Source organism: Platalea leucorodia (assembly GCF_965183815.1).
Source record: "Platalea leucorodia genome assembly, chromosome: 1".
Lineage (NCBI taxonomy): Eukaryota > Metazoa > Chordata > Aves > Pelecaniformes > Threskiornithidae > Platalea > Platalea leucorodia.
In genome coordinates, this window is record NC_138823.1 from 67,495,425 (window position 1) to 67,518,802 (window position 23,378).

General features: G+C 42.5%; 1 protein-coding gene across 7 annotated transcripts in view; it reads left to right on the plus strand.

Annotated features, from left to right (window-relative positions):
* Window positions 1-23,378, plus strand: part of LOC309595506 (uncharacterized protein) — a 39,996-nt gene that overhangs the window by 13,783 nt on the left and 2,835 nt on the right. For 4 of the 7 annotated variants that reach the window (XM_082322550.1, XM_082322554.1, XM_082322551.1 and 1 more), the window contains 10 exons: window positions 1,270-1,320; window positions 3,308-3,385; window positions 6,391-6,527; window positions 7,093-7,212; window positions 7,737-7,767; window positions 12,817-12,838; window positions 13,477-13,501; window positions 14,379-14,417; window positions 16,428-16,529; window positions 22,406-22,511. In XM_082322550.1, the coding sequence (XP_082178676.1) occupies window positions 1,270-1,320; window positions 3,308-3,385; window positions 6,391-6,527; window positions 7,093-7,212; window positions 7,737-7,767; window positions 12,817-12,838; window positions 13,477-13,501; window positions 14,379-14,417; window positions 16,428-16,529; window positions 22,406-22,511 (711 nt within the window). The remainder of the gene's footprint in view (window positions 1-1,269; window positions 1,321-3,307; window positions 3,386-6,390; window positions 6,528-7,092; window positions 7,213-7,736; window positions 7,768-12,816; window positions 12,839-13,476; window positions 13,502-14,378; window positions 14,418-16,427; window positions 16,530-22,405; window positions 22,512-23,378) is intronic. The other 3 variants (XM_082322553.1, XM_082322556.1, XM_082322552.1) reach the window with 2 other exon arrangements.

Sequence of the window (23,378 nt, forward strand, 5' to 3'; positions counted from 1 at the left end):
GAACTTCAACCACATAAAGGCAGACTGCACTGTGGACTGCTTCTGGTGCAATTCTCTGCAAATACAATTTGTTTCTAGAAGTAAACAGAAAATAAAGCACTAAAAATCTTATTTCACAGGTGCCTATTTGTGTCATTTAGCACTTGGCCATGTTGTCAGTCTGTAGATGCTGGACCTGGAATCTAACTTGGGCTTCAGGCACTAACTGAACAACTCTGGAATTAAGTAATTTTTGTACTTGCAGACTGCCTGGAGATCTTTTATTCATGCTACCACAGACTTTGAAGCTTTTTACTGAAAAAGATGGATAAATTATTGTAAGAAATCAAGGGAGATATGCTTTCTCATACGCCTCCCTTATGTTGATATTGCAGAGTTGTTTGCAAAATGTTTACAACTCTGATTTGAGTTACAGCTTTGATACGTATCTCTTAACTGCCTATGTTGTGCAGGAGGAGAAGAAAACTACTGATGTATACAACATGTTGTATTTGCTATGACTATGGAAAACTTCATTTCAAAAATAGGAATTACATGGGCAAATACATAGTTTAAGTTAAACTTTCACTTTTTCCCAGTCAATGACTACTGGTATGTCATCTTGTTTTAATCTTGAATGTTGCAACTTAAAAAATACTGAGAGCATCATTAGAATGCGCTTGTGTGTCTGTGTCTATGGATTTGACAGAAGAGGGGGCAAGAGAAAGAAGTTCCAAAGGAAGGGAGTGGAAGTACCTTTACAAAAGCACATCTAAAAATTCACTCTGAAGCTCCGAGTGATTGAAAATATATACAGAAGTCTACGTAAAAGAAGATACTAGTCTGTATGCAGTTTAATGACTTTATGAATTGTCTCTGAGACTGTGTTTAGGCTCTAAATGTTTAGACCAGAATTTTTTTGTCAGGTACCTGTAACACAGATCGACTGTCATGCACAATACTGAATAGTTAAAATAATTAAAATAACTAGGCAGTATGAAAAGCATTTAAAAATCAAATAAAAATTGAATACTCTATGCTTCTGTGACATTCATGTGTTTGGTATATTGTGTTGGTGGGAAAGGGGAGTGGAAGTGAAGACTTTTTTTTCTTACTTAGAGCAGTAACATTACAAAAGTGTACAAAGATGGAATACTGCTATTACTAAGCCTATATTAAACTGCAAAATGAAGATAACTGTTCAATCCTCTAACTTGTTTGGATGATCTACTAGGTACTTAATAAAAGCAAGTGAGAAGAAGTAGTCTGACTGTCAAACTATTATCCTAGGTCCTCCAGCCCCAGTTCGAACTCCGATGAAGTATGAAACACAGAGACCAGGTAGCTGAATATAAATGAACTAATGTCCTTTTCAGATGCAACTGTGGAATAGGTGGTTTTGTTTTAATGATGACAAAAGCACGTGGTTGGTTATGGTTTAGGAAGAAGCAAAGCAAGTTACCAAACATTTCAACCATTGCTTTTCGTTTGTGCACTGATTAATTTATGTAAGAAAAGATCCTAGGAGAATATGAAGCTATGAGTATTTTCACAGAAAGACTTTCAAACTTCAGACATTATAGTTTCTTTCTTCCTGGTAACATCTTATATCAATGAACCTATCTAATGTGTTTTTGGCTGGTGAAGTTTTCAACAGAAAATTTTGCAGCACGCATGTGTGTACACATATGATACAGTGGAAGTTTGACAAAACAACAGCATATAAACCAAGAACAGTATGGGTTGTTTATTATCTAGATGATACTAAGACAAGTTGTATGTTAGGAAGCAAGAAGAAAATGGCCATTACCTCGTAGAGACCTGTAACTTTTGTCTGTGTGGAGCTTTCCATATTAAGCCCAAAAGACCACATGCCTATTGCTGTCAGCTTGGGAACAGCCAGCTCACGCTGAGAGCTACTGCGTGGGCACAGAAATGCATGAGAACTGCATAATACATTTAAGTGTTGGTAAAAAATCTGTCTATGGAGACTCATTATGTGGCGCTAACTTGTTACATGTCACCTCTATCCCACTATGCTACTGCTGCATGTCACCTCAGGCAAAAAACAACAGAGAGAGTTTTTTACAAGGCTGTGAAGTTTTGGTGGGAATGGGCCACACTGTTCCTGTGGCAGGAGGTGTCCCATCAGGTATTTTCTACCACAGATAAATTACAAGAGGTTTTCCATATAAATTAATGCTGGAACTTTGTGAAATTTTTTGCGTGCAGCCCTGGAGTTTGACTTGATGCAGCATAAGCATATTCCTAATGGAATGAATATTTAAGAACAAACACAGAATTCCTTATCCTTCTGAAGTTTTGTTTGTTTATTTTTTAAACTATAACGTGGCATCCTAGGGGGAAAGAACACAGTAACATACTGTTCAGTGCTTGTGGTATTTCTACTTGTTTGTTCCAATTTAAAGACACTAGCAGTGTTCATGACTGTTACGAAATTCATCAGTCAGTTAAAATACAGCTGTATGTAATTAGGAAGATGCATTCTATTTCTGCACATTTTTTTCTCAGATTGAAAATATGTATTGTAACACTTCAGCATGCTCTTTTATAATGGCCAACACATGAATACACTTAATGCCTCTTTGAGATTGTTTTGCAGATACATATAGCTGAACTCTGCTGGTGCTCCGGGTTGACCAGGAATGCTTTAAAAGTCTTTTAGGCAGTGCAAAGAACAAGCTATTGAAACTCAGTGAGGAGCGAGATACAGCCCTGATTGAAACACTGCTAGTTCAGGCTCAGGAACTTGTTAACTGTGGTTGTGCAGCTTCTGGTCTGCCTGCAGTACAAGAGGTGTTTGCTATATTAGTGAAGATGATGTGTTCTTTATTAGACTTAAGGCAGTATGATTTTTGAACTTCAGACTCCAAACAAGGAGTCTCAGTATGCTATATGAGTATTAAGGTTTTAGGGGAAGAAGGAGGTTGGTGGCTTGGTTTGTTGTTTTTTTTTTTTTTTTTTTTTTTCTTTTTTAATGAGAACTGACATGGTCTGGGGCATGCTATGAATGGGAACTCGGTATCTTTCCTCAGTAAATTGGATTGTGTTAAAAGGTCTGTTTTACTTATTTGGTTCTCTTCTTGAAGACATTAATTCCTTGCATATAAAATTGTTAAGGAAAACAGAGAGTGCTGGAGTCTTTTTGTGAGTGGCTGAGATCTTGCCCATTTTCCTGACACATTTCCGAGTGAAAATTAATTTTGGCCCCCTTAAGTGTCCATTAGAAACTCCTTTAAGATCATAGAAATTATGTGCAAACTGTCTAATATGTAATATCTCTTTTTGTGTATATTTTTTACTTTAGTGAAGAGAGGACTCACAAAGGACATAACCTGTCTGAAGGATTTTATGAATGATCCTAAAAGAGAAGAACCTCTAGTTGGTATGTTTTTTGTTTTCTAAATTGTATGTCTTTGAATTTGTGACCAAATGGCTTTTGTTTTGAAATAAAAGGTGGAATTTTAGATATTGTTTCATTTTCTGCAAATGTATTGAATAATTTATAGGATATATCTTATCTCTTTATTCTTTTTAAAGTTTAGCTTATTGTACTAAGTACTATAAAGGCCCCCTCTTTTATACACCTTAATTGTTAGACAACTTGTTCCTGAAGAAGCCATCTTAGTAAAGAAGCTTTTCACAGATCACAGAATGGTTGAGGTTGGAAGGGACCTCTGGAGGCCATCTGGTGTTAAGTCCCTGCTCAAGCACGGTTACCCAGAGCGGGTTGCCCAGGACCATGTCCAGATGGCTTTTGAATATCTCCAAGGTGGGAGACTCCATGACCTCTCTGGGAAACCTGTGCCAGTGCTCAGTCACCCTCACAGTCAAAGGCGTTTCCTGATGTTCAGACAGCACCTCCTGTGCTTCAGGTTGTGCCTGTTGCCTCTTGTCCTGTCACTGGGCATCACTGAAAAGAGCCTGGCTCCATCTTCTTTACACCCTCCTTTCAGGTATTTGTATATGCTGATGAGATCCCCTCTGATCCTCCTCTTCTCCAGGCTAAACAGTCTGATCTCTCTCAGCCTCTCCTCATAGGAGAGATGCTACAGTGACTTCATCATCTTCATGGCTCTTCATACGTCCATGTCTCTTGTACTGGGAAGCCCAGAACTGGACACAGCACTTCAGGCGCGGCCCTACTGGTGCTGAGTGGAGAGGGTGGATCTTCTTCAACCTGTTGGCAACACTTCTCCTCATGCAGCCCAGGATACCATTAGTCTTTTTGGCCACAAGGGCCCATTGCTGGCTCATCTTCAACTTGGTGTCCGCCCAGGTCCTTCTCTGCCCAGCTGCCTTCCAGGTGGTCAACCCCCAGCATGTACTGGTACCTGGGCTTGTTCCTCCCCAGGTGCAGGAATTTGCACTTCCTCTTGTTAAACTGCATGAGGTTCTTTCAGCCCAGCTGTCCAGCCTGTCGAGGTCCCTCTGGATGGTACCACAACCCTCTGGTATATGGACCTTCCCTCCCAGTTTTGTGTCATCAGCAAACTTGCTGAGGGCATGCTCTGCCCCATCATTCAGATCATTAATGAAGATGTTAAACAGGACTAGACCCAGTATTGACTCCTGGGTCTAGCTAGCTACTGGCCTGCAACTTCATGCCACTGGTGGCTTGTCATCTCGTGATTCTTTGTGGTTTTCCATTTTGTGGGATATACAGGTGTTTCTGTCTAGTGAGATATTTTTCCTCACTGTCTTTGGGAATACTAAAAGTAATGAGATTAATTTTAAGGTTTTCTTTCTTTCTAATTGCTAGATTAGGCAACCCTTAGGAGAGGATAAGCAATGCTGCTTGTCAGTGGCCTTTGTGTTCCTGGTATGTGCTGGTGGGCTAGAGAAATATGTTCCCTGACAAAGAGCTAAGTAACAAATTTCCTAGTATTAGCAGAGAATTTCTCTGTTTAGTAAATTGTCTTGCTGTTACTCTACATACAGTGTTAATATTAAAAAGCATAGCATTTTATTGTTATAAGTATTTTTATAGAAAAGGCGGATAGCAAAGTGTTACTTTCTTGTATACTCAGTTCATTTGGTGGTAGTTTATTTTCAGAGTTAAGATTTGGTAATATAATACTCTAGTGGGTCTGGGATGTAGTTGAACTTCTTCATAGCAGCCTGTATGTTTTAGATTTGTGACTAAAACAGTGTTGATAACACACCAGTGTTGTGGCTGTTGCTGCACAGTGCACAGCATTAAGACTCTCTTCTTTTCCACTCTGGGTCCCCACCCCTCACCCCTGGAGTAGGCTGGGGGTGGGTGAGAGGCTGGGAAGGGACACAGCCAGGACAGTTGACCCAAACTGGCCAAAAGGATATTCTGTACCACATAATGTCATTCTCAGCAATCACAACTCATGGTAAAAGAAGAAAAAGGCAGGGGGTTGGCTTCCAAGGTGGTCGTTCAGTGACTGGCTGGGTTTGCTGGTGGGGGGGTGAGCGACTGGTTTTCACATGATTTTTTTTGCTTTTTTTCCCCTCTTCTCCTATTAAACTGTCTATCTCAACCCATGAGTTTTCTTGCTTTTGCTCTTCCCATTTTCTCCCCATCCTGCTGAGGGGTGTGTACGTGAGTGAGCAAGCAGCTATGTGGTTCTTGGCTGCTGGCTGGGGTCAACCCATCACAAACACACAGTATTGGAAATTATGATAATAGGGAACAGCTGCAGGTTTTTCCTATTTGTTTTAAGCTGCTTATAAACTCGTTACATTTAAGCTGTTCAGAGTAAAACTTTTCATGCTCAAGCCTCAAACTTAGAGATTTCTGAATACTTCTAAAGCGTAGTCTTTTAGTCATTTCTAGGAAAAAATAGGAAAAATGCCATTTTCATTCCTGTAATTCTTAAAAGTTTATGGAAGATTTTTAGATTATGAAGGACCCAATTTTGTGAAGCAATTATTGTCTTTCCTACATGTGCTTTGTGCTACTCAGACACTGTCCAAATTACATTTGACAAAGTTTAAATGCAGTTTTATAATCCAGACATTTGTGTGGCGTTTCCTGTTCTCATTCTCTTTTTTATATGCATTTCTCCATGAATTCTCTTACATGACTGTATTGAATGGAAGGCTGTTTCTTAGGTTCTTAAAAATATCCCAGGCAGGAAAAAAGGTACATGAAATATTTTATTTTGGTGGGCTTGCAAATCTGCCATAGGCAGTGTTTTTCCTTTCAGAATAAAGCATTGTAAAGAGAGAAATTTAACTGATGTGGGTAATAAGTCCAAAGAAATGTTGAAGTGATCCTGAAGAAGTGTTGAAATTCTGAAAGTGCAATACTTTTATTTAATCATTTTGGCTTTTAACAAGCAACATTGAAGAGAATACATTTGTTTATAGTAGTCTGTACTAAAATGTAATAGATATTTGTAACTCTTGCTTTTGCAGGTTTAGAACATGTGGTTGAAATCAGATTTGAAGGAAGAAAAGAACCACATTATGAGTGCAAGCTGTGTGGGTTTAATACAGAGATGGCACCTATGATAGAACATCTTAGTGGATATAAACACAGAAGAGCATACATTGTGAGTAATTTTGATGCATTTTGATCACAATTTCTTTATGATACTCCCCCCCCTTTTTTTTTCTGTAAATACTTACATCAAGTTTGAAGTTTAAACCCCCATATGATAAATCACTAATACTTGTTTGGTTGACTCTTCATGGGTCGGATCAACATGAATAGCTATGAAGCTGTGAGCTGTTGAGGAAGTGCGATCCAGAGGTGCATGTCTGTATCTGCTCAAAGTCTGTTCCTAAGTGTTTTGATTGCCTCCAGGATCAGTTTCCTAGAATGTTGTGGTTCTTTCTTATTCCTCAGCATGCCTGTAACGTTGTTGGATATGGTACTGAGCATGTTACCTTTTAGTAGAAAGCTTTGCATAGTGTCCATTTTTTGTTTTGAAGACTACTTAAGCAACTTTAACATTAAAACTTAATTAATTGTGTTACAGAGAAGAAACTAGCTCATCATGTTCAAAACAATGTTCACCAGTCTTTTGGAAGCTTGTCCAAAAGGTGAAATGTGCCATTTTTTTAATATTGTGATGAATTTTGGTATTGACTGTTTCAAGCTGCTTTTGTCAACAGTCTAAAGAATTTCCAGATAAAATGAAGAGAAAGACAACAGATGTAAAAGAATGCAAAGTCTCATTTCTCAGACGGATAGCAGGGGAACTAGAGAAGACTGAAGGATTAAAAATGTATAAGGTAATTGGAAGTAAATGTAAAGTATCTGGTAATGTGTCTTTTATCAGTGCATTTATGTTTGACCTAGTAAATTTTAAAAGTACTGCTGACAAAGCTTGTTAAATTTCTGTGTGTTTCTAGGCAGTGTAGTATTAAATTAAACTAAGGCTTAACTTAAAGTTGCCCTAAAAAATCTGGGGAAAAGAACAGTAGTCTTGAAATTCATCTGAAGAAACAAAGTTGTTTATTTTTAAGAAGTTAAGTTTTTTAGAAAGAAAATGTTCAGTCTGAATTCAGTGGTTCAGAAATTGTATTGCTTTACTTCAATGATTTTTAATTTTTGCAACTTAAATCTTCTCAAATGTAAGCAAATTTTCTCTCAAATTTCATTTATATTCGCAAGATTGTATATCTATAAAATTATGGGCTACACTGTGCTGGGATATATAAAAGTACTTGTTCAGTTTCTAAAGGCAGTTGCAGTAGAGGCTGTTGTTATGAAATTTTAATCAGAAAATCTAACGTGAAACTATTTCTATTCCTAGATTGAAGGTTATGTAAGACCAAGTACCTCACGTAAGTCTGTGAATTACTTGAGTGTAATAGATTTGACGTAATTGATATTTGGCCTAATTATATTAGTAGTTGACTCAAAGGGTTTGACTGATATAAAACATTCAAATTGTAATAGCACAAAATGTTTTCAGAAATGTCCATTTTTTGTGAATTTGAAATGAGGGAAGAAGGGAATTGCCAGACTTGCAGTGTTTCTTAGACACTTTTTAGCTGCTTGGTTCTGGAGGCGTTTAAGATAATTACAGTAATTTGCTAATCAAGGAAAGTGAAAAAGTATAGAAAAATGGTATTTGATGGGTTTCTCTGAATGAGCTGATAAAGCCTTCTCCACCTCATTTCAGTCATCAAAAGACATACATGCTGAATCACTGGTGAAAGCGGAAGTTACAGTTCTTTAGCAAGTCCATTGGAACAAGCAATGGAAGCCAAACCCTCAAACACAAAAAAAGCATCTTCCCTCATACAGTATGTTTGAGTTATGTCCTTTGTTACTGTGGATGTGCTATTGATGCTTAACGGTGCCAACCTGAAGAAATATCTACTTGCTACCTTTTGACCCCTGTACTAATATCACTGGGAAGGTAGGTTTGATTGAAATGGGTGAAGCTTGCATAGATCAACAGAGTTTGTCAGTATGAATCCTGCTGTAGGTGCCTACCATAGCAGTGCTTTTTTTTTTGGTTGATCATTGGTGGCTTCTGTGAATTGTACGTTTTAATGCTGGTCTGCAAAACAAGGTGGCAGAGACCCTTTTTGAGCTCCATTTGTCTCTCTTATGAAGAGGAGGGAATGTGACCCAGTAATCTAGCTCAGTAATTCTCAGTTCAGAGTAAATTGACGTCAACACTTACTGACTTCTGTAGAACCAGAAGACATGCTCAGATACCAACCGGAACATCAAAAAGAGTGATCTCACCCAGTCCTACAGGATATGAAGAACTGAAGGAACGGACAAGAGTGAAGTTAGCTGCAGAAGCATTGTGTTATTCAGTATTAAGTTTGGTCTGGTTAGGTGGTAAGGGCAATATCAAGTGAATTCCAAAATAAAAATACTCTAGTTATTTAGAAGAAAATCATGCTTACTGGTTTAGCAGCTGTGTGTCTTTAGACTAGATCATATTGGCAGAGAATGAATTCCAGCTTCAAAGCTCCCTTCTGACAGCCAGAGTGAGTTTGAGGATATAATTAAGAAAGGCCATTTGGTGGCATGTACTACTTGGCAAGTGGCAAAATGGACATTAACACCAAATTTTGGCTGCTGCAGAGATCATATGTAAAACTAAGATAAGGTTATGTATTCTTTTATATATATATATGTATACACACATATATATATGTATGAGAGGCCTTGAAGTGATTGATTTGTTGCTTTTCTTAAAGGAAAAATTGTGGTATTTCTTTATTCTCTAAAGAAGAGAGATTGTCTGTATTTTGTCTTGGGCTTCAGATAAAAATACCATCTTATTAAGGTAATTCCTATAACCAGTTACTCAAAGCAGGGAGCTGAGCTTGAAGGCCTTATGACACTGTGTATAAGCACAGTGTGGTAGTATAACATATGAAGTTCTGGTCTAATTTAGTCTCTGAATTCTGCCTGCGTCATTTTTTTTTTCCTTTCCAAAAATCACTCTTAATGCTGCGACGGAATAGAGCAGCAAACTGGAAATAAATCCAGAGATTTACTCTGCTATTTTGGACCAGGCTTTTCAGATTGAATTATTGCTTCCTTGAAGTTATAGCAGATACCTGGAGAAGCTTGTCTGTATCTTCCGTGGGGAAGTGATAACTCCATGCATCACTACAGGATGGGATGTGACGGACTGATCAGTCTTGCTAAAAAGGACTTGATGGTTCTGGTGGATGCCAAGCTGAATCTGAGCCAAGAGAATACTCTCATTTTACGTAAGGCAAATCTCATGTTATGATACTTCAGGAGGAGCACAGGCAGCAGACTGAAGAACAGTCTTATCCCCTACTATTTGATGCTGCTAGGACCAAACTTGGAATACTGTGTCTAGTTTTGTTCCTTCTAGTTCAAGGGGAAGATGGAGAAATTGGAGAGGATCCAGCAGAGGATTATGAAGATTCGCAGGGGTCAAGAGCATGTACCTAGGATAAGGGTTAGAGGGAGCCAGGCTTGTTTGGAATGGGAAAGAGGAGGGTAAGGGGTGATCTTATAACTGCCCTTCATGCATCTGTAGACTGCTACAAAGATGACAAAGCCAAAGTTGTTGGTAATTGCAGGCAATGTAGCAAGAGATGGCAGCCACGGATGGCAGCTTGAGAGGCTGAACTCAGCAAAAACTTCTTTCCTACAGGGTAGTACGGCACTGGAACAGGTTATACATAGGTAGTGAACTCTTCATCCTTGGAGCTTTTCAAGACCTGGCTATACAAAACTACAGTCTTATGTTAGCAGTAGGCCTGCTTCAAGTGGGAGGTTGGACTAGATGGTGGAACTGGAAGTTACTGTGTGGTCACAGAGCTATTGACATCATTAGAATTGCAGAGATGTAATGCAATAGCTTGTACGACTGGAGTGCTCTAATGGATGGATATGGGCTCCTTATGAAAGATGGCATAGAAGATGACAGTAGAAGTTGTGCTGGATGCAAGAGCCCTTTTTCTCTATAGAGCCGTGGCTGGTGGTTGTTGAGATATTATGGGTCAGGACGAGGGGGAAGGCCAACAAAGACATCGTGGTAGATGTCTGCCCCTCCTGAACAGGCTGTCTGTAGCAAGGCTGTCTTTACATAATGGGAAGAAATCTCCCAAATGCAGGTCCCTGTGTTCATGGGGGGACTGGCTTTTGCTGGAAAAGCAGCATGGCAAGTTGCAAACAATCCAAAAGTGAGTTGAGGCTAGTTTTTAGTAAAGCTTTCAGCACAATCTCCCATGTTATACTTACAGCCAAACTGAGGAGATAAGGTAAGTCTACAGGGTGGATAAAAGGTGGCTGAACTGTTAGGCACAAAGAGTTGTCAGTGATTTTAAGTGTGTTGGCCAGTTACTAGTGGCATTCCTCAGTGGTTTCTCCTGGGGCCGGCACTGTTTAACATGTTCTTTAGTGACCTGGATAGTGGGATAGAATACACCATTGTTGAATTTGCAGGTAATGTCAAATTGGGGGAATGCCTGGTATGTGGTAGAGCAAGACTGTGGTTCAGAGGGATCTCAACAAGCTGGTGAAATGGGCTGTCAGAAACCTCCTGAAGTTTAGCAAAGGTGCATTTGAAGTCTTACACCTGGGGTGGAGCAACCCCCTGCTGGATACAGACTGGATACTATTGGGTTAGGGAGCAAATCTTATGAACCCGCAGGTTTTGATGTACAGCAGTATGAACACGAATCAGCAACGCACTCTTGATGTAACGAAGGCTAACAGCATACTGGACTGCCTTAGCAAAAGCATAGCCAGCGGGTTGAGGAAAGTGCTTATTCCCTTCTGTTAAGGACTCATTAAGCTGCTTCTGGAATACTGTATCCTGTGTATGAGACATTTTGGTGAACTGGAAAGAGTCAGCAGAGGATTCACCAGCTACAAAAGATCATGAGGAGACTAGAGCATATGATGTGGAGGACAGCTTTAGGGAGCTGGGTTTGATTACCTTGGAGAAGGCAGCAGCTAAGGAAGGGATCTAATTACTGTCATGCGCTACCTAAAACATGGCTGCAGAGAAGGAGCCAGGCTTCAAGAAGGTGCGCAGGGAAAGAACAAGTGGCAACGTTCACAGACTGCAATAAAGGAAATGCTGACTGAACATTCAGGAAGTTCTGCACAGTGAGTGGTCAAGCACTGAAATTGCCTGCCCAAAGAGCTGGGAAATTGCCATTCTTGAAGACTTATAAAACTCAACTGGACTTGGGCCTAAGCAGTTCTCGTCTAATCTGGAGGCTAATCTTTGTCAAAGTGAGCGGAACTTCAGTCGTTAGCTTGAGTAGGGTGAAGTTTCCAGCCGCTGAGTAGCGCTCCTTGTCTCCACCCATCTTCTTTTCAAACAGAAAGGATTTTGGAGGCTTACTGGAAAGACAGCACAAATGGAATAATTCAAGGAAAATTACTTTAATTGTCAGTGTCCTCATCTTACAGTAAATTGTTTGGTTTCTGTTACTTACCACCTCTGTGGTACTTTTCCCTTACCTGTCAGGCTGGACTAGATGACCTTCAGAGGTCCCTTCCAACCTAAACTTTTTTATGATTCTGTGATTCTGCCTGCAGAGGCCCTCCCATCCTACGTTTCCATGGTTCTTACTTCATTGGATATCTTCTGTGAAATGGTGGCAGTCCTTTTCTCTCCTGACATTCGGAAAACTTTGGGACCTCCAGTGCAACTTCTTGTTGCAACTCAACAGCATGTGTTCAACATCAGGCAGTTAAAACAGTAACACAAGTCTGTCAGCCTCATATTGTAGAGGCAAAGATGTCATTTGACCTGAGAATTATTACTTATCCTGTTGCTTATCCTGGAACACCTGTGCTAATAAATACTGAAAAAGTGATAAGTTATGTACCATGCATTAGCTGATTCTCTGAAGCGTAGCTACTGTCTTAAACAGACCACCTTGTTTTACTAAGCTTTCCCTCCTTCCTCGTGCTTGTACACTGTACTGGCAAGAGAGATGATTATGCATTCTAATCTCTGTAACTTCTTGTTGGGGACTGACCTAGAATAAGTGCAACTTTGAGGTACGCTGGTATGTTCACAGAAAAAAATCCCCAAAACTTTTCACTTTTTGCACAGAGGAGGCATGCCCACCTCAGTTCAGTCCATACTGCCTTCTTGTGTGGAATTCAGCTGCCTGAAGATAGATGCTGTAGGGTACCCTGCAAAGCTGTTAGGGCACAAGTCTCCCGTAGTCCTTTCATCAAGGATGCCTGGTGGTTTCTAAAATGGCCATATATGCCTAGATTTAGGCTGCTGGTTCCTGCCCTTTAAAAAAACTGCAGCCACTTTAGGGCCAGTAACTGTTCTGTTTGTGTAATGCTTCTATTGCAGTAATACAGTGGAAACGCTATGATGTTGCTAATAATTCTTTTTAATTTTCTAGCCCCATCAAAGAAGAAAGCAAGGTGAGAATACAACCCCCACAGGGGAATCAAAAGATTTTTTTTTTTTGAGATCTCTTTACTTATTACACAGATGTTCTTTTCTGTAACAAACATTGTCACATATGGGGAAGATATTTTATATTGTCTTTTCCACTGTACTTCTTCCTCTTGTGTAAATTGTTCCTTTCTGTCTGTGAGGAAATAACCTGAAATAAAGTTTGCTATTCAGTTTATAAGTAGCTATGGCTTTTGAAATACTGCACTGGTTATGCAGTTCAATAACAATCTGATGTACTCACACACAAACAAATTGCAATTCAAATTTCAAGGTGTTACCACTGTCTTTGGGGTGCCATTACCCAAGTAAGTTGTAGAAAAGGCACCCCTGTTCATACACAAAGAAAAAAACCACCATTACTTTAGTCATTTCCTTTAGCTGATCCGTAAAGAAGTTCATCAGTACTGCTGATCTCTTTGAGAGTCACTCAGAATAAGGACCTTTAAGAAATATAGTATTGTAGATATACCATAAAAAAGGTAACCTGTATTGGTAAGTGATACAAATTTTGAAATTGAAATATTCTAGTTACTATGAGTAAACCTGACTTCTTACTAATCTTTAGAATGCATCTTAATATTTTAATTTCTTTCTTTTTAAGGTGGGAAGATGATTATAAGCATGAGGTATGTAGAGGTAGTAATTCTGCAAGTGTCTTACATTGTAGCGGTTTCCTTATGCTTGCTTTTAATTTTTCTGAAAAACTTTTGTTCTTTGGCTTCATTTGCCATTTTATTAATATTATTCCAGAAGGAAAATAACTGACCTAATGACCACAGTTCATCACAGTAGAAGGGAAATCAGGATACTCATCCACCTTAGCTCTCATAATTCCTGTTCAAGGTCACTGAGAGTCTCAGACGCAGTGTCTGCAGGCCAGGTCTCCCAGCCTCTTCTCTGTTTTGCCCCTCTTCAGATCAAAGGTATTCAAAACTGAAGGTTTGGTTTAAATCTTATGATGTATCTAAAGATGTACAATCCTTTTTTCTAACTCAAAGGTGAAACCCAAAGTGATCTCTCAAGTATCTGTCCTGAATAGCACTGGGCACAAACACTGAGAACTGCCTCATTTTTATCGTAGTGGCAGAGATTATTTTGTGATCTGATGTATTCTGTGGTGATGCCTTGCTCTTTTAGGCCTGAGGCTGGTCAGGTACTATGCTAGATGCAGGTGGGCACTTCCCTTTTTTTTAACCGTGAGGTTGGACCTGAGTGAGGAAAGCCTGGGAAAGATAGCTCTTGTAGGTATGTAGCGTAGATATGAAATGTGTTCTTCCTGGTATTGGAAGTAATGCAGTTGCATCTGTAGTAGCTGCTACCTAATTGCTATTGAGGGCTTAACGTTATATGTTTATGACTGTGACCTAAAATTACTATGTTATATTTGCGTTGACTTTTGTTGTTGGATAAAAGATTAAAAGGTCTTGTTTTATACAAGATGATGCAACAAGTACTGTAGTATTCAGTCTTCTAATTTCTCTTCCCCATTCTACAATCCCACAGAATGATCCTGTTCGAAAACAGAAAGCTCTAAAGTTCTTGGTATGTATGTAAAATAATTGTGATGAGAGTTGTGCAGTTTCACCAGTATGATGCAATGAATATTGTGAAGGAGCCTCTGATTACTGGTCAAACTCATTTGACCACAACATTAATTTCTAAGTTCTGTTTTAATGGACTCTGCTCTTTGAAAGGCTAACGCAGCTATAGCATAATGTCAGCTCAGAGCAACTTGCTGGATTAAACGTGAGCTCTCTACCTGTTCTCTAGGGAGGTGATAGTGCCCCTGTACTCAGCACTGGTGAGGCCGCACCTCGAGTACTGTGTTCAGTTTTGGGCCCCTCACTACAAGAAGGACATGGAGGTGCTGGAGCATGTCCAGAGAAGGGCAACAAAGCTGGTGAAGGGTCTGGAGCACAAGTCTTATGAGGAGCGGCTGAGGGAGCCGGGGTTGTTTAGTCTGGAGAAGAGGAGGCTGAGGGGAGACCTTATTGCTCTCCACAACTACCTGAAAGGAGGTTGTAGCGAGGTGGGGGTCGGTCTCTTCTCCCAAGTAACGAGTGATAGGACAAGAGGAAACAGCCTCAAGCTGCGCCAGGGGAGGTTTAGGTTGGATATTAGGAAAAACTTCTTCCCCGAAAGGGTAGTCAGGCATTGGAACAGGCTGCCCAGGGAAGTGGTTGAGTCTCCATCCCTGGAGGTATTTAAAGAACAGATAGATGTGGTGCTTGAGGACATGGTTTAGTGATGGACGTGGCAGTGCTAGGTTAACGGTTGGACTCGCTGATCTTAAGGGTCTTTTCCAACCTTAACGATTCCATGATTCTATGATTCTTGATTCTCTGGATCATTCTTCCCTTTGCTGAGGAGCCACCCTGACAAGCAGCGTTAGCAGCACTGATGTTGCTCAAGTGCTGTTGGCTGCCCATATCTAATGGGATTGTGGATGAGGCTGAACGAGAGGAGCCATCCGGTCTTGCTGCCTGTGGTGCTGTGGCTAATGCTGCTGCTGCAGAACTGGACGGCCAAGTGAAGCTGGGTGATACTAGAGCACAGCTGCTGGTGTTGGAGTGGGAAGTTTTATCAGTTCGGTTGCTGTTAGCATTGGCATAGTAAGCCCTGGTTTCTCTTTTGGGTTTATGTTGTGAAAATATCTGACCATTTATATTTGCCATTTTAGTCCATGAAAGTCATGTTCTGTACTTACGGCAATTACAAAATTTCAGGCAATTACAAAATTTCATTTGAGTCTGAATTGTGTTTATGCACTGAAATCACAAGTAGAATGTTTTGAGATGCGTTTTTCATTACCAACTGAAGAGATTTTTTGTCTTTTTCAGTTTTTCTTCTTTTTTTTCTTTTAAGCTGTGGTTACTTGTGACTTTAGGAAGAGGTAGAGAAAAAGTGAGTCTGGGGATAATCAGTAAACTACCAAAAATGCCTACTAGACAGTTAATTGATTTTTATCTACAGGAATCACAGCTGTTCCTTACAGCAGACTGCCTATATTCTTTTAACTTACTGTAATCACTTGTAACTTCATATACTTACTAATAGTCTCTTTGGACATTAAAAAGACAGATAGCCATAATTGTTCTGCGCTTTATAGAATAATATCAATATTTTTTGGTATCTTTTATTCCCAAAATTACACGTAGGAAAATTATAATGGAAACTTTCACCTTTTTGTTACTGAAATGGGGGAATCAAAGGCATTTGATGGTGCTGAAGCTTACTTTTTATTCAATTTTCTACACAGACAACATAAATTTAGGACTTGTGCCCTTCTCCGTCTGCAACGAAATGTTCATGATTGACAGTATGGGAGTGGCACAGACATCCAGGGTTATGTTCTACCTCTTATCAGGCCATAATTATGTTCACAATTTTATTTTTTCATATGTGTGTGTGTGAGTATACATATATATATATCTTATGTATCAACTAATAGTATAAACGTGGTTATACCCAAATCAAAGTATAACTTTGATCTGTTTGTGTATATGACCCTTTGGCATCCTCATGACCAATTCTAACCATGTTTTTCAACAGGAGACTTTTCACATCACCTCAGACTCGGAAGCAACACTTGTTGTTCAGATCACACAGGAACTCACAGAAGCTTTGAAGGCTTTTTGTGAAAAGAAAGCAGCAGTAAGTAACTTAATCTTGACCAGGGCTATTTTACCATGGGGAGGAAAGGAGTTGTTGAACTCATTGTATTAACACCCTGCCAAACTGTAATGGTTCAGGCATAGGTCAAAAACCCCCAGTTAAATATACTTTAATTTTTTTTACAGTTTCTAAGTACCAAATACATTAATTGCGTGGCACGTTTCTGTTAGTTTTCCATCCTCTTCCATCTGTTCTGGTTTTCTTTTGCATGCATTCTCCCCCTGTTTTGGGCACCATTTTGCTTCATGATGTCTGATTGTCATCCTTCCTTTGCAGTTGGTCCCTTGTGTGATAGCTTTTCTTCTAAGATTAATCAGGCTTTAAGTGCTACCCAAATGTGTCACTTCTTTCTTTTGTGGGCATGTGGATAAGTTTTTCCTACTGGTGACTTGTAGCTCTGTTCCCACTTGAGAGCTTTAATCTGTTAAGACTGAGGTAGACAAGATGCTCCTGTCTTTCTGTTGGCCCTTACAAACCTCCATAGCTTTTTTGCATAAAAACTGAATACCTGTAGGAAAAAGGGTCTGAAGAAGGACGAGAATCTGTACAAAAATGACTCATCACCTCTGGCAGCCACTGGTTCGCAAAATTCAGCATGTGTTTTTCTGAAAGATTTCAGACTGGTTTCTTAGGCATTAATAATACATTCCATGTCAGCTGAGCTATGGTAACTGTCTTTGTGCAAATGCCACAACCAGCTTTTTGAGAGCTACGCTTTCAAAATGCCGTGCATTTGAATATAATACAGTTCTCATGAGCTAGTTAAAAATTGTTGCATAACTTAATCTCAGGCAGTAGCTGACCTTTCCATTCTGCATTCCCCAGCTACAGACAGGATTTGCATGTCATAAAATCATAGAATGGTTTGAGTTGGAAGGGACCTTGAAGATCATCTAGTTCCAACCCCCCTGCTATGGGCAGAGACACCTTTCACTGGATCAGGTTGCTCAAAGCCCCATCCAACCTGGCCTTGAACACTTCCAGGAATGGGGCATCCACAGCTTCTCTGGGCAACCTGTTCCAGTGCCTCACCACCCTCACGGTGAAGAATTTCTTCCTTATAGCTAATGTAAATCTACCCTCTTTCAGTGTAAAGCCATTACCCCTTGTCCTAGTGCTGTGTGCCCTTGTAAAAAGTCCCTCTCCAGCTTTCTTGTAGGCCCCGTTCAGGTATGAGAAGGCTGCTATAAGGTCTCCCCAGAGCCTTCTCTTCTCCAGGCTGAACAACCCCAACTCTCTCAGCCTGTCTTTATGTGCTTCGCCCACTGATCATCTTCATGGTCCTCCTCTGGACTCACTCCAACAGGTCCGTGCCCTTCTTATGTTGGGGGCCCCAGAGCGGAATGCAGTACTCTAGGTGGGGTCTCATGAGAGTGGAGCAGAGTGGCAGAATCACCTCCCTTGACCTGCTGGTCATGCTTCTTTTGATGCAGCCCAGGATATGGTTGGCTTTCTGGGCTGCAAGCGCACATTGCCGGGTCATGTTGAGCTTCTCATCAACCAACACCCCCAAGTCCTTCTCCTCAGGCCTGCTTTCAGTCCATTCTCTGCCCAGCCTGTATTTGTGCTTGGGATTGCCCTGACCCATGTGCAGGACTTTGCACTTGGCCTTGTTGAACTTCATGAGGTTTGCATGGGCCCACCTCTCCAGCCTGTCAAGGTCCCTCTGGATGGCACCTGTTCCCTCCAGCATGTTGACTGCACCTCACAGCTTGGTGTCGTCAGCAAACTTGCTGAGGGTGCACTCAATCCCACTGTCCATGTTGCCGACAAAGATGTTAAACAGTGCTAGTCCCAATACAGACCCCTGAGGAACGCCACTCGTCCCTGGTCTCCACTTGGACATCGAGCCGTTGACTGCAACTCTTTCAGTGTGACATCCAGCCAATTTCTTATCCACTGAGTGGTCCATCCATCAAATCCATGTATCTCCAATTTAGAGACAAAGATGTTGTGTGGGACAGTGTCAAATGCTTTGCCCAAGCCCAGGTAGATGACATCAGTTGCTCTTCCCTTATCCACCAACGTTGTAACCCCATCACAGAAGGCCACCAAATTTGTCAGGTGTGATTTGCCCCTGGTGAAGCCATGTTGGCTGTCACCAATCTCCTCCTTATTTTCCATGTGCCTTAGTATAGTTTCCAGGAGGATCTGCTCAATGATTTTGCTGGGCACAGAGGTGAGACTGCCTGGCCTGTAGTTCTCTGGGTCTTCCTTTTTTCCCTTTTTAAAAATGGGGGTTATGTTTCCCCTTTTCCAGTCAGTGGGAACTTCACCAGAGTGCCACAACTTCTCAAATGTGATGAATAGTGGCTTAGCAACTTCATCTGCCAGTTCCCTCAGGACCTGCAGATACATTTCATCAGGTCCCATGGACTTGTGCACCTTCAGGTTCCTTAGATGGTGTCGAACCTGATCTTCTCCTACAGTGGGCAGTTCTTCATTCTCCCAGTCCCTGCCTTTGTCGTCTGTGACTTGGGCGGTGTGGCTTGGGCACTTGCTGGTGAAGACTGAGGAAAAAGTCATTGAGTACCTCAGCCTTCTCCATATCCCGGGTAACTGGAACAGTTACAGGCACTGGAACAGGCTGCCCAGGGAAGTGGTTGAGTCTCCATCCCTGGAGGTATTTAAAAGACGGGTAGACGTGGTGCTTAGGGACATGGTTTAGTGGTGGACTTGGCAGTGTTACGTTAATGGTTGGACTTGGTGATCTTAAGGGTCTTTTCCAACCTTAATGATTCTATGATTCTAACCAGGCATCCTGTTTCCTTCTGGAGAGGGTCCACATTTTCCCTAGTCTTCCTTTTATCACTGACGTACTTATAGAAGCTTTTCTTGTTTTTCTTGACGTCCCTGGCTAGATTTGATTCTATCAGGGCTTTAGCTTTCTTAACCTGATCCCTGGCTGCTTGGACAATTTCTCTGTATTCCTCCCAGGCTAGCTGTCCTTGCTTTCACCCTCTCTAGGCTTCCTTTTTGTGTTTGAATTTGTCCAGGAGCTCCTTGTTCATACATGCAGGCCTCCTGGCATTTTTGCCTGAGTTCCTCTTTGTTGGGATGCATCGCTCCTGAGCTTGGAGGAGGTGATTCTTGAATATTAATGAGGTTGCTTGGGCCCCTCTTCCCTCCAGGGCTTTATCCCATGGTACTCTACCAAGCAGATCCCTGAAGAGGCCAAAGTCTGCTCTCCTGAAGTCCAGGGTAGTGAGCTTGCTCTGCATCCTCCTTGGTGCCCTAAGGATCTTGAACTCCACCATTTCATGGTCACTGCAACCGAGGCTGCCCTTGAGCTTCACATCCCCCACCAGACCCTCCTTGTTGGTGAGAACAAGGCCCAGCATAGCACCTCTCCTCACTGGCTCCTCTGTCACTTGGAGAAGGAAGCTATCATGAACACATTCCAGGAACCTCCCAGATTGCTTATGCCCTGCTGTGTTGTCCCTCCAACAGAAATCAGGGTGATTGAAGTCCTCCATGAGGACCAGGGCTTGTGAACATGAGGCTGCTCCTGTCTCTATAGAGAGCCTTATCATCTCGGTCTTCCTGGTCGGGTGGCCTGTAGCAGTCCCCCACTACAATGTCACCTGTCCCTGCCCTCCCTTTAATCCTGATCCATAAGTTCCTGTCGGCTCCTCATCCATCTCCAGGCAGAGCTCCATGCACTCCAGCTGGTCATTGACATAGAGGGCGACATCCCCTCCTCGTCTCCCCTGCCTGTTCTTCCTAAAGAGCCCGTACCCTTCCATTCCAACACTCCAGTCACAGGAGCCATCCCACCACTTCTCCGTGATGCTGATAAGATCAGAGCCCTGTAGGCGTGCGCACGTCTCTAACTCCTCTTGTTTATTCCCCATGCTATGCGTTTGCATAGAGGCATTTAAGTTGGGCCCCAGTGAAGCTGACTTACTGGCTGGAGTGGCTGGGATTCCTTTGTGCTGCTCTTCAGGTGCTCTCCTGCTGACCTGTGATCCTTCTCCAGGCTCTGGGCATCTATTGCTGGCACTGGCATCAAACTGATAGGAGTGGGATGGATTGAGGTTCCTCTGCCCCAGCAACTTTAGTTTAAAGCCCTCTTCACCAGCTTGGCAAGCCTATGACCCAAGATGCTCTTCCCCTTCTCTGACAGATGGACCCCATCAACCCCCAGTAGAGCAGGTTTCTCAAAGCAAGTCCTGTGGTCTACATGGCCAAAGCCCTAGCTGTGGCAGTGGTCCTGTAACCATTTGTTGATTTGCCAGGTTTGACTGGCCCTTTCAAACCCCTTCCTGTTGACCGAGAGGATTGATGAAGAAAACTATCTGTGCTCCAGAGTCCCTTACTGCCGCTCCCAGGGCTCTGTAATCCTTCTTGGTACTCCTCAGACTGCTCCTGGCTGTGTCACTGGTACCCACGTGAAACACAGCAGCAGATAATGGTCAGCGGACTGCAGGAGGCTTGGTAGTCTCTCAGTGACCTCCCTGATACGAGCCCCCGGTAAGCAGCACACCTCTCTAGAGAGTGCATCAGGTTGGCAAATGGGTGCCTCCATCCCTCGCAGAAGAGTCGCCTACTACTATTGCCTGTCACTTTTTCTTAGTTCTGCTGGTTGGTATATGGGGAGCAGATCGGGCTGCCTTAGCTCCAGCCTCTCTCCTGGTGGGACGGGACTTTCCTCTTCAGTCTGCAGAGAGGTGAAGCGGTTCTGCAAGGGCACCTCAGGCTTCGAGGGAAGCCTCTTCCTCCTGCTGGTCCTTGCTGTTGCAACCGTCCATTCTTCTGCATTATAGGCCCCCCTCCCTTCCGTGTGTGCCGGTGGGGGAGGTTTTGGCTGTTTGGCTGTGGGTCTAACTCCTTTGTAACTCCTAATCTAACTCGGCCTCCCTGATGTTACGCAGCCTTCTCACCGCCTCCTGCAGCTCAGCCACCTGCTGCAGGAGGCCCTCCACCTGGGCACACCTTTTGCAGGCGGGTCTGCCGCCTGTCCCTGCCCCAGGAGAAAGATCTAGGCTCCTCCTGCAGCCTGAGGTCTGCACTGCGGCCTCTCCCTTCAGCAGCTCCGTCTGCGTGGAGGCATCGGCCACCGCTGGGGTAGATGGTGCAGACCCCCCAGCCGGAGCTGCAGCCTTTGCTCTCAGACGAGTGCCCACCATTCTGCCTCGAGGGTCCGGTAGGATGAGTGCCCTCGACCTGTGCCGATGGTCGCAGAACGGTGCCTGGTTGCTGGGTTATGTGTACTTCAGGTCTCCCGCTCGGCCGGGGGAACGCCCCTCCTTCGAAGAGGCGCCCTCCCGCGCAAACCGCCGCGCCACGCCCTGGCTGACGCACCGCGGCCTGGTCGCAGCGCTTGCCTGGGGCTGCCTTCTGTGGGAGTGGGGGATGGCCGCCATTACTCCTTCCCCACCCAGGCCTCGTCAGCCGCTCTTGTGAGAGCTCCTGGAGGGCCTCTGCGCTCCCCTGTACGCCGCAGTCCCCCGCTCCGCTGCGGAACGCACCCGCGCCGGAGCCGATCGCCTCTGCGAGTGACTGTTGGTGGAAGTTACACCGTGTTTAAATCTGCCGCCCATATGTGCTAGTTTAATATTCTAGCCAGGTGATGTTGAGGGATATGGGGCAATAAAGAAATTTGAAACAGGTGACATTGTCTTCCCCAGACACCTCATTCTGTTCTCCAGACATGTACCTCTTCCAAATAATACTTCTGAAAATTGTGGTTTAATGTGGTAACTGTGAACAACAGAACACCACATCCTTCATACAGAGTTTGCTGTCACCTAAAATTGTACTCTGCTAACTTTCCAAGGGGAACTTACTATTTTTTTTTGAACGCTCAAGATATGAGTTTAAAAACAGCCATTGTGACCTTTTGCTTTATCTAGGTTAATTACACTAACAGTCTGAGGCCATTGATGTCAATATCTCAAGGTGAATTTCCAGGAAGGAAAAGCATCCCAAAACGCTATAAGCCATATGGAAAATCCAAAGGTAATTCGGACACTTTGTTCTACTGGTTTAAGTCTACTCTTAACACTGCACAGATTGCGAACATGTACTTTTATGGCCAGCCATAGCGCTTCTTTGCTGGAGTACTGTGTGTCTTTGCCCTCTGAGTCAGTTCGGGGTATCATTTTCTGAAGCCTTAATAACTTCAACGGTGGTAGTCTAAGAACGCTTCTGTCTCACTGAATAGTAGTATAGCAGTAGAGATTATTGGAAATCCAAGCAGTAACACCTGCCTGGCTTCAGTGTGAAGGTTGGTGTGTCAAGGTATCGTCGCAGGAGTATTTGCCATTCTTACATTGAAAGTGAACGTACCGGTACTGCTAAGGGATACAATGAAAGAGATTTTTAGCTTGTTTCCTTAGAGTGCTGGCCTTCTAAGTAGTTGCCCCCCTCTACTTCCCACAAATCTTAGGGTGAAAAGAAGTTCAGTAAGAAAGAGGACGTAAGGATGAGCTGCAGAAGTAGAGCTTTGGCAACTGTTTGGTTGGCTGTATTTCTGGAGGATTTACAGGCTTTAATTTTGTAAACCTTTTCTATTTTTTTTTCCTGTGAACTGCAGAACTGGTATATTTAATAAGAAAACAAGCACTGACAGGAAATCTTATGATTTGAGCTAACCCATTTTATTTCATATCCACAGTGGATTAACAACACATGTGCTACCGCCATGCATTAATCAAAGGTGTTAACTTCTTGAGAGATGCTAGCTTTACTATTTGTAATCGTTCTTATATACTGTTACTGTATCCTGATCTCTGTGAGCTCTCTTGGATACGTGTTACTTGAGAGGCCTTCAAGTGGCAATTCCACTGGTTGATTTTTAAGATGCTTTGACAGTAAAGCAAAGTA